General features: G+C 46.0%; 1 protein-coding gene across 2 annotated transcripts in view; it reads left to right on the forward strand.

Moving 5' to 3' along the window:
- The first annotated feature begins 506 nt into the window (after positions 1 to 506).
- The window catches only part of LOC311050460 (uncharacterized protein), a 33,343-nt gene continuing 21,775 nt past the window's right edge, over positions 507 to 12,074 (forward strand). For both annotated transcript variants that reach the window (XM_084064545.1, XM_084064546.1), the window contains exon 1: positions 507 to 783. In XM_084064545.1, coding sequence (XP_083920671.1) covers positions 525 to 783 — 259 coding nt within the window. In that variant the 5' untranslated portion in view covers positions 507 to 524. The remainder of the gene's footprint in view (positions 784 to 12,074) is intronic.

Here is a 12,074-nt window from a genome sequence, read left to right on the forward strand (position 1 = left end):
AGTACTTTTACTTTTGGTACTTTAAGTATATTTTGATGCAAATACTTTTGTTATTTTACTAAAGTAAATTCTTAATACCAAACTTTTACGTGCAACCGAGTATTTCTATCAATCTATCTATCTATCTATCTATCTATCTATCTATCTATCTATCTATCTAACTAAATATATGTATGTATCTATCTATGTATCTATGTATATGTATCTATGTATCTATGTATTTATCTATCTATCTATCTATCTATCTATCTATCTATCTATCTATCTATCTATCTATCTATCTATCTATCTATCTATCTATCTATCTATCTATCTATCTATCTATCTATCTATCTATCTATCATTCAGTGACAGTTACACGTCTCCTCCACCAGGTGGCGAAAGGCATTAAGCCAACAGCAACAGTGCCTGGACCGTTCATTGCGCATGCGTCAAACACTGAAACCCGGAAGTAAGAGCGTGTCGTTTTTCAGGGTGTTGTGGAACAAAGCGTTCTGTTGAAAATGTCTCCTAAAGGAGGTCAAATGAGTCAAATAGAGTCTGTTAAGCGGTGGATAAATGAACACATGACGTCGGTGGGAGAGGAGATAGTGTGTGTTTTGGACAAACAGCAGCGTGGTGCTGATGTTTGTTGTGTGAAGCTTGACGTCAGAGTGTTTGTGTTGGAGCGCCTGAGTGCGGCTGCAGAGTTCATGTGCAACCTCTTCCAGAGAGAGATGGAGACACTGGAAACTCTGCTGGACATTGACTTTGATAAGGACGTCCTTCTACCCACTACTACAGGTTGGTAAACACATGGTTACGTTGTGTTGAACACGAGCTACACGTAGCTTCTTAGCTACAAGTAGCTAAGCTGCTAGCTGAACCGAACTCCATTTCCCTGTAGCTTGTGTGTAGATTCACTGTGTTTTAATTAGCCCTGGTTCAGAGCGTTAGTGAGTTCCCTCTAACGCCCTGGAAGACCCCTCGCTCTGCGCTTGTACGAGGAATTCCACTGCCCTGCAAGCGCTCAAGAGTAGTGAAAATAAACAAAACCATTTCGCTACTCACCGAAGCAAAGGCTGTTTTGTGTTGTTGAAAGTCTATTCTCGGAGGTGGGAAGCCTCTCAGCACCCCACCTACTCTGTAAAATACGCTTTTTGGGCAGAAAATAAAATATGTCAGCGAAACGGAAATCTGGAGGATTTGAACTTACCATTAACCAAAATCTGTAGAGGGCACTGTGGAGTAAATAAAAATAATTTCCGTCTCTCTGACATATTTTATTTTCTGCCCAAAAAGTGTATATAGCGAAATGGTTTTGTTTATTTTCACGGGAGCGTACTCAAGTTCCCCCTATGTTCCCTCAGCCCTATGTTCCCTCATCCCAAATTAGACCCTATGTTCCCTCAACCCTATCTTCCCTCATCCGAAAACAGACCCTATGTTCCCTCATCCGAAAACAGACCCTATGTTCCCTCAGCCCTATGTTCCTTCAGCCTTATGTTCCATCAGCCCATGTAATATTCTAATGTTTTGTCTTGTCTACCTGTCTGTCTGTCTGTCTGTCTGTCTGTCTGTCTGTCTATCAGTATCATGGTCAGTATCATGTCAGTATCATGTCAGTGTCATGGTCAGTATCATGGTCAGTACCATGTCAGTATCATGTCAGTATCATGGTCAGTATCATGGTCAGTATCATGGCCAGTATCATGGCCAGTATCATAGTCAGTATTAGGGATGTCCCGATCCGATCATGTGATCATGTGGGCCGATCACGTCATTTTCAAAAGATCGGAATCGGCAAAAAAAGATCAAGGATCGGGAATAAAAAATAAATAAAAAATATTAATATTTTTTTAAATATTGTATTAATAAAATATTTTTATTATTGTATTTAACGTTCTTAAAGTCATCATTAACAGCGTCATATGGAGAAGTGTTCTCCCTCGGTAAAACACCTCCTAATGAGAAGTCTCTCTCGTCTCTGTCTGTAACGTGTTGTATCTGCAGGCTGAGCTCTCCAGCCCTCCCCTCTCCACACACACACACACACACACACACACACACACACACACACACACACACACACGTGGCCCCGTGGCGTTCATATAGGGAGACGCACGCAGGAGGAGTAGCGCTGGTCGTCAACGTTTTAAAACATCTTGGATAGACCACTGGAATAATAACTGATCATCTTACATCTCAAATAGACTACTACTAACCTTTGTTGCTGTTGTCATCTCAAATTGACCAGCCAAACTAAAATCCACCATTTTAGAGAGTTGCTCCAACTTCCTTGGATTAGATAAGAGTGATCAGATGCGATGCATTTTCAACACAAATGCGCATATTATTGCCAGTCAGCTATGTAACACTAGCTGGTTAATGATGGCTCGTTGAGCCTGTATGCGCATTTGACCACATAGCAATCAACATCACTAATTAATGTCACCTGTGTGTGTGTGTGTGTGTGTGTGTGTGTGTGTGTGTGTGTGTGTGTGTGTGTGTGTGTGTGTGTGTGTGTGCGTGTTTAATGTCCAACTGGATGTTTTCTGTAGTGTAGATCAGGGGACAGGGGTCTTTAACGTTTTCAGGCCAAGGACCCCCTAGCTGAGAGAGAGATGAAGCAGGGACCCCCTACTCTATATTGTATATCATTGTGTTTCAGATAAACTTTTGCTGCTCTTTTTTCCCTCTACACACCTACTGTATAACTCTTTGCCAAAAATAGCCGATCTACAAGCTCACAATGCCTCGCAGCGCTAGGCGTCGTGAGCTTGTAGATCTGCTATTTTTGGCTAAAGTTCTCCTCAGAAAAGCGATGCTAGGGTTCAAGTGGTTAATGTAAAAACAAATAATCATATCACACAAAGATTTGGGGGACCCCCTGTAGTAACTCTGAGGACCCCCCCGGACCCCCTGTTGAAGACCCCTTGTGTAGATATCAAGTAATTCCCTGTAGAGTAGGGGTCTTCAACAGGGGGTCGGGGACCCCTAGGGGGTTTTCAGAGTTACTACAGGGGGGTCTCCAAATCTTTGCGTGATAGGACCTTTTTATTTTATTTACATTAACCACATGAACCCTAATATCCCTATATTCTGAGGGGAACTTTAGAAGAGGTAGAGGGGAAAAGAGCAGACCAAGTACAGAGCCTAGGCTCAACTTTACTAAGTACTGAGAGTTTGACATGTCTGATAAATACACTGATGACAGTGCTGTTTAATCTGCAACACAAATGTTATACAATATGTAGTGGGGGTCCCTGCTTCATCTCTCCCTTAGCTAAGGGGTCCTTGACCTAAAAAACCTTGGGGACCCCTGCTGTAGTAATCAGAGTAGACCCTCTCCCTCACGCTAAACTTAAATGACTTCTAAGTTCCACTTCTCCCCAAAAGGACAACTTTATTTTCCATCCTGAATGACAAGTCTAATATTATTATTGTATTTTGGCTATGTGCGATAACTGCAAGCCAATGTTCAGAGATTCAGTATTTGTCTTCATTTCTTTAATTAACATTTATTTTGTTGGCAATAATTCAACTGTCAGCCAGTGTTTTGAGACATATTGTCTTTTATTGCTACAAAATAAATGATACAAATAAATTCTACATGCATAAATTATAATATATATTTAATAAAATGAAAAGATCGGATCGGGAAAGATCGGGATCGGCAAATACTCAAAATCAAAAGATCGGGAGCAAAAAAATGTGATCGGGACATCCCTAGTCAGTATTATGTCAGTATTATGTCAGTATTATGTCAGTATCATGGTCAGTATCATGGTCAGTATCATGTCAGTATTATGTCAATATCAGGAGTGGTTATTTGCTTCAGTCATCAAAACAATTTCTATAAGTTTAGGTTTGTAATGGATAAAATAAAATAATTTAATAATTTACCCATAAAAGTATTAAACTCTCTTTTTAATACAGTATCTACTGTGTTAAAAAGTTTCTGGGGGAGGACCCCCCGCCATATATGTCCAACCCGTATTCATTTGACTGTATAATGTTCATGTCTATATATCAGAACTTTGTTTGTACTCATTTTTTGTTTTTTGGGGCGGTGTAGCCGCCCCCTATAAGTGAGTTTTGGACACCGACCAAAAGATTTGTATACCCCCTAACCCTTCCATTGTTAATGCAAATCGATACTTTTGCAAAGTCAGCCAATCACATTACAGCTAGTGTCATCAACACTAACTGTAATGTGATTGGCTGACTTGGCAAATTCAGGACTGTGATTGGCTAGCGAAACACATGACACATGTGCAGCCCTATGAATAGCAGTATGGACTTTAAAACAAGTAATTCATCCTTTTTTTAAAGTGAGTCATGTTGTGACTCATTTATCCTTTTTTTAAAGTGAGTCATGTTGTGATGACTCTATATTAGTATAGACATGTATTATTATTATTATTATTAATATTTCACTTTATTAGCTGTGATAAAAGTTCAATAGTTCAATAGTTCACTGCAATGATCAGTAATTCTTTGCAGCTGTTATAGGTTTCACAGCTATTTGAATTGATGAGAAATTATCAATATAATTTAACATCAGTCAGTTTCACAGCTGTCTGAATTTGAATTGATGAGAGAAACTATACATATAGTTTAATGTGTCTTAGCTGACCAGGTCAAAGCAATTAAGTTTGGCCAATCATGTTGCCCAAGCATCAATGTCAACATCATGGTCAGCATCATGGTCAGTAGCATGGTCAGTATCATGGTCAGTCATGGTCATGGTCATCATGGTCAAGTTTTCCTTGTGACATAATGTACACGTATACATACACAGGGGCGGCAGTGGCTCAGGGGTAGAGTGGCCGGGTAGAGTGAACTGGAAAACCGCAAGGTTCCCAGTTCGATCCCGGGCTGGGGCGCTCCCCTTGAGTTAGTGTTGAAGTGTCCTTGAGCAAGACGCTGAACCCCTAATTGCTCCCGATGAGCAGGTTGGTGCCTTGCATGGTTTCCTCCCCCATCGGTGTATGAATGTGTGTGTGAATGGGTTAATGGCACAATCAATGTAAAGCGCTTCGGATAGAAGCGCTATATAAATGCACCATTTACCATTTACATACCCCCAGAACATATGCTTTCAACCCGTACAATTCATGGTTACGTGGCGCGGCTCTGACGCCCCGTGGGTCCGAAAGCCGAAATCCGGGCTCAAAAAGGGTGGAAAAGGGGGCACGGTGGCGCAGTCGGTAGCGCTGTCGCCTCACAGCTAGAAGGTCCTGGGTTCGATTCCCACAGGGGACGCTGTGGGCGCTGGGGGCGTGTTCTCTCCTCCGCGTCATCAGCGCCCATACCCTAGGTTGGGTTGGCGAAAGGGCCTGTCTGTGTGGAGTTTGCATGTTCTCCCCGTGTCTCCTAGGGTAGGTACCCTCACAAAAACATGCAGTAATCCTGGTCACTATACTGCCTCCCCTGGCCAGCCGGGGCGCCTGATGGAGGGGAAGGGAACTGGTTGGAATAACGTGTTCTTTCCACGCGCTACGTCCAACCAGGGAAACTCTCCCCTGTCAGGTGACAAGAAGGTCAGTTGGCTCTCATGCATTGAAGGAGGCATGAGCTCGGCCCTGGCCTCCCTAGGTTGGCAGAGGGAAGGTAGTGCCCAGGATCACTTAGAAAATTGGCACTGGGTTTTAAAAATAGGGTTACAAAATCGTGGGATAAAAAAAAAAAGGGTGGAAAAAGAGCAAATCCACAAGCTTGTAAAAGCCTGTTGTCGTGGGGCGCAATACCACCGGTGGCCACAGATGGCGCCGTCCATGGTCCCCCAGGGGTCCATGGACCACCTCAGTGCCCGGGACGGTGTCTCCCGGGGCGGGAAGAGCGGGCGAGTGTGAACCCGGCACTGTGCCGGGGGGCACTGGGCTCCCTGGTCCTTCCCCTGTGTGAAGGGGGAAGCCAGGGAGAAGGAACGACTGGTGCCATCGGATAGGTAGGGACCATGCCCAGGAAGAGGCACCTTCCTGGGGGAAGCGATGGGGCTAAGTGTCCACATGGAGCAAGGGACCCCTAGGGGTCCCCGGTCCTACTCCATGCCCAGGGACGGTGGCTCTCGAGGCGGGTAAGGGCGGCCGGCGGAGGGCCCCGGGGGGTCCCCGGTCGTGGGTCTGGAAAGGGGACAAAGTCCTGCCGTGGAAAGAGAGCAGATCCACAAGCCTGGATAGGCCTGTGGTGGCCGCGGGGCGCAATACCGGCCGTGTCCACAAGGCGGCGCCCTCCCCGGTCCATGGTCCCCCCCAGGGGTCCCCGGCCCACCTCCGCGCCCAGGGACGGTGGCTCCCGGGGCGGGTAGAGCAACGGAGTGTGAACCCGGCAGTGTGCCGGGAGGCCCAGGGCTCCTGGCCTCTCCCCTGCTGGAAGTAGTGTAGAAGCTTAACCCCATTTTTTTACATTATTGAAACGAAGCGGATAAAAGCGCAATTGTTTTTATGAGGCTTCTTTAGGACCTACTGATGGATTCTAGCCTTGGGTACCAAACTTTATTTTGAAAAGTATCCATACAATTATCCATATCAATATCCATAAAAAAAAACAGGCCGATTCACTTTTTGGCCTATAACTCTTGAACCGTAGGTCATAGCATCAAGAGTTTTTTTTTCCTGGACTCCTTGGATCATGATGCAACTTCCCATATAGGTCCCGCCCATTTTCCGATTTCAAGATTTTACGCCATTTTGCGTTATCTTATTTTATCATATTTTGCTATTACTCCTACAAATTTGGTCCAAAACTCACACAAATCGGCACACACTCTTTGTCTTTGGTCATGTGATCAAGATTTATCAGTCAGATTTTTCATATTCCCTTCGGATTGGCTACGATTGGCTTCTGCAATTTGTGGAAGGGTCCGTTTGGCAAAAATGGCACAAATCATGAACACAGCATCTTATCTGTCCCAAATGTTGATCATTGAGGGGCCACTAATAAACACAGAGCCAATGCGATTTCACTTCCACCCATAGGGGGCGCAAAAAAATCTAAAAATGTCACTGTTTTTGCACCAACTTAAGTACAAATGGTCTTGTGAGTCATGTGACAATGACCGTGCAACAGGCTTTTGATATTCCATACTGCCCAGTTGTCCGGTGTGCCTAGTTGGTTTTTGTGCCCACCTGACCGGGTACCTTTTTCCTGTAATTGGCTTCAAAGAAAAAGCATTTGATGAGTATGCAGATGACGTTTTCATCCCTTATATCTGCTGAAGCAGCTGCAGGAAACCAAGCGGTTGGATGTTGTATGGGATACATATATCCCAGATAGTTTGAAGGAGTCCACCAACGAAAAGAGAGGACAAGGTGTTCGCAGGAAAGTGTCAGGGCAGACAAAGCTACCAGTCAATTGGATGGATTTTCTTCGTGACCCAGCAAATAAGAGGGAGCTGTTTGCCTTTTTGACTTCCAGAACTGAAAAGTTCAACTGGCCACCATCCAAAGCTGTGTATGTCACATCAGGGCAAGCCGTGTCGTCTTTTGGTTCCAGTAGTACCATGGCCTGTTGCAATCATGAATAGGCAGACTCCAGGATTCTAGTTCATGTACGGCGCGCATGCACTGGAGCAAGGAGCAAAAACGATCCTAGTGCGTACTGTGGACACTGATGTCGTAGTGATCCTTGCAGGCTTGTTCCATGATTTAGTTTCGATTCAATCTTTGGCTGACATCTGGGTAGCTTTTGGTATGGGCAAAAAAATACAGATTTTACCACATCAACATCATGTGTAAATCTCTGGGGGAGCCAAAATCTCGTGCTCTGCCTATGTTCCATGCATTGTCAGGTTGTGACACAACATCTGCTTTCCACAGTAAGGGCAACAAGTCAGCTTAGCATGCCTGGCAAGCCTATGATGATGTCACAGAGATACTTGTCAGTCTGGCCAAACATCCATTCCAGCTGCTGAATGTTGACAGTCAGCAGTTCCAGAAGCTTGAGAGACTGACAAATCCAGTCCTTTGATCTCCATCAACCAGACTAGAAAAGATCTCTTCTGTCATGGGAAAAGGTCGATGGAGAAACTGCCACCCACCCAAGATGCACTATACGTCAGCATGTTAAGCGGGCAGTTTATCAAGCAGGCATCTGGGCGACCAGCCTACAAACAGAACAAGGTATTCCTTCCCCACACCAATATGGATGGACCAAGGAATCGGAGGCATGGGTGCCAGTTTGGATGATAATTCCAGAAGTCTCCAGAGCATGCAGAGAGCTGATCAAATGCTCTTGTAAAGGGGACTGTTCCACCTGCAAATGTGGCAAATCAAATTTGGACTGTTCACCACTTTGCAATTGCAAATGTTTGACAAGACAATTTGTACTTAATTTGGTGCAAAAACAGTGATATTTGTAGAATGTGTTGCGCCCCCCTATGGGTGGAAGTGAAATAGCATTGGCTCTGTGTTTATTAGTTTATTCATCAATGATGAGATAGGCAGATAGGACGGTGTGTTCATGATTTGTGCAACCTTTTGCCTAACGGACCCTCCCACAAATTTTAGAAGCCAATCGTAGCCAATCTGAGGGGAATATGAGAAATCGGACTGATACATTTACATCACATGACCAAAGACACAGTGTGTGCCGATTTGTGTGAATTTTGGATTTAAATTATAAGAGTAATGGCAAAATATGTGTTTTGAAGATAACGCGAAATGGCGTAAAATCTTGAAATCGGAAAAGGGGCGGGACCTATATGGGAAGTTGCGTCATGATCCAAGGAGTCCAGGAAAAAAAGACTTTTGATGCTATGACCTACGGTTCAAGAGTTATAGGCCAAAAAGTGAATCGGCCTTTTTTTTTTTATTGATATGGATAATTGTATGGATACTTTTCAAAATAAAGTTTGGTACCCAAGGCTAGAATCCATCAGTAGGTCCTAAAGAAGCCTCATAAAAAAATTAGCACTTTTATCCGCTTCGTTTCGATTATCTTGTTAAGCTATCCCACTAAAGGGGGAAGCCAGGGAGAAGGGCCGACTCGTGCCATAGGATAGCTAGGGATCATGCCCAGGAAGAGGCACCTTAGCGACGGGGCGGTGAAGACCCCCAAAATCATGGTTCTTTGAAAAAAAATGTTTTTTTTTTAAGTGTCCGCATGGGCTCCAGAGGTCCCCGGGGACCCCCTGGAGGATCCCCGGCCTAAAATTCCAACTTCTTTTGGCTTGTCGATCTGCGCTTTTTCGGGCTAAAACGGCCGGTACCTCCCGGTCCGTGGGTCGCCCGGGGCAGGCGGAGGGCTCGTTGGATCCGGGCCGGGGGTGCGCACGCGCCGGTGCCCCTGGGTGGCTGCCCGGGCAAACGGCGGCCGAAAAACCTGAAAAAAGCTCCGGAAGGCTCAGGAGCTTTAGGGCTCGCGGCCGCTCCCATGCGTGAAATTTCGCATGGGGGGAAAGTGGCCACTTGTGCCATAGGGTAGCTAGGGACCATGGCCGGACGTGGTGCACCATATTCGGGGGCGTCCCCGTGCCATGCAGGGCCATGGATCCTGGAGGTTGCAGCCTGAAGTGTTGCAGCCTCAGGTCGCCCTGAGCTCCCTGGCTCTCCCCTCTCCGCGCTAAGTTCAGAATAGTCCCAGGGGTGACTATTCTGGTTTGTACCACCAGGTCCCCGCAGTGCTTGGGCCGTGGTCTGTCACTTCACTTAACGCCCGCTGAGGGGTGCTTAAGAGTGGGTCCACGGGACCACCTGGAGAGCCGGGTGTCCCCCGGAGGCCGGGGTCCCCCCGGACTGGAGCGAGTACCCAGGTTCGGGGCTCCCTGGGCCGGGTCGAGGCCTCCACGGGGGTCCCAGGGGGTCCCTGGCTGGAGAGGCCTGACCCGACCGACACACCGGTCGGATTAAGCCTCCGGAGCCAGTGATCCCCGGGGGTCCCCGGTCCACTTCCGCGCCCAGGGGCGGCTGTCGGATTGGTGGGCTTTCGGAGCTGCACCACGTAGCCACAATTTAATTGTTGTGGTCACCATCATCATCTGTGTAAAGAAAAGTTTATGAAGTCTTATAACTTATAACTTACTAATAATATATCTATATATAGTCTTATACCTTTGGGGGATACCTTGGGGAGCCCGGGGAAACCCAACAGGTGACCCCAGCACCACATTATGGAAGGGCCATATGTGACGCTGAAGGAACATAGGGCTGAGGGAAGATAGGGTCTAATTTGGGATGAGGGAACATAGGGTCTAATTTGGGATGAGAGAACATAGGGCTGAGGGAACATAGGGTCTAATTTGCTCATCAGGTGCTCATCCAGGCCCTTGTCATCTCCCTCCTGGCTGGTGCTCCGGCATCTGCCATCAGACCTCTGGAGCTTGTCCAGAAAGCTGCGGCTCGTCTGGTGTTCAACCGCCCCAAGTTCTCTCACACAACTATCCTTCTCCGTTCCCTGCACTGGCTCCCCGTAGCGGCTCGCATTCAGTTTAAAACCCTGGTGCTAGCCTATAGGGCAGTGAAAGGAACAGCTCCCTCTTACCTCCGGGGATTGGTCAATGCCCACAACCCTGCCCGACCACTCCGGTCTGCCACCTCGGTGCGACTGACTCCCCCGCCACTCAACGGTCCTTCTGGTCGATCGACACGGTCACGACTTTTTTCTGTTCTGGCCCCACAGTGGTGGAATGAACTTCCCACTGATGTCAGGACAGCAGAGTCACTGCCCATCTTTCGCCGCAGGCTGAAAACCCACCTCTTCAGGAAACACTACCCTTCCTCTTTGCCTGGCCTACTTGTTGTTAACTAGTTGTACAAATGCTTGTTTTATTGTTGAATTGTTTATTGGATCTTGTTTAGTCAATACAATTATTTGTTTTAGCTCCTGCTCATTTGATTTAGCTATTTTGTCTCATCTGTTTAAGGAAATAGGTAGCTGATATATTGCACTTTTACCTTAGCGCTAGGTATACTCTTGGTTGCTTGTTATTGCAGAAAATGCACTTATAACCTCTGGTGATTAGTAGCTTTCGTTCCCTACCTTTGTTGATTGCACTTATTGTAAGTCGCTTTGGATAAAAGCGTCTGCTAAATGACTGTAATGTAATGTAATTAAGGCCGGGCCGTTAACGCCGTTACCGGGCTAAGTTAACGCGGACTCTTATCGTGCGATTAAAAAAAATACCGCCGTTAATCTATTCTCAAAGTTGGGTCTGGGAGCCAAAACATTAGCTGATGTAGCTGGGCGAATTACTCTGTGTCTGTGTGTGACTGCAATGCGTGTGTGTGTGTGTGTGTGTGTGTGTGTGTGTGTGTGTGTGTGTGTGTGTGTGTGTGTGTGTGTGTGTGTGTGTGTGTGTGTGTGTGTGTGTGTGTGTGTGTGTGTGTGGGGGGGGGGGGATAGGTGTCGGGTTTCACATGGTGTACAGACGTGCGCTGCGCACTGCCTCTCATTCATTTCACTCAGACAGAGAGAGGCTGAGTATGTGTCGGTGGTGCGAGCGTGTTGCTCCACTCGTTAATTCATTTGCTTCAGGTCTGTAAGCCCAGCAAAGCTTATTAAAGTGGTCATTGGACAAAAGCAGAGCCTCCGCTACCGTGTTGATGAACAAACATAGCAGTAGTTGGGCGATGTTTGGTAATACTTGTTGCTATAGAGCATGCTACTGAGTGCTACATGCTAACAACAACAAACAAATGTATGCTAAGCGTGCGGGTGCGCACGCACACACACACACACACACACACACACACACACACACACACACACACACACACACACACACACACACACACACACACACACACACACACACACAGTGTAGGACAGTGGTTCTAAAAGTGGGTCCTTATATGGGTCTGTAACTCGGAGTGTACAAACCAAATGGACCCTTATGGGTCTGTAAATTCAGTGTCCAAATGGAACCAATTGTTCACAATTTTCAATAGGCCTACTGGAGAAACTTTTCAATAGCAGACTAGATTCTTTTTTGGAAAAATTTAATGTAGCCTACTCTCAGAGAGTCAATATGGTTTTAGAACTAACAGATCAACATCTCAGGCATTGATGGAATCCATTGAAAGAATCACAGTTGCAATTGGAATATTAATTTACCCCAAAAAAGCTTTTGACACTATCTATCACACCATATT

This window comes from Gymnoscopelus microlampas (genome assembly GCF_963454915.1).
Source record: "Gymnoscopelus microlampas genome assembly, chromosome: 8".
NCBI lineage: Eukaryota > Metazoa > Chordata > Actinopteri > Myctophiformes > Myctophidae > Gymnoscopelus > Gymnoscopelus microlampas.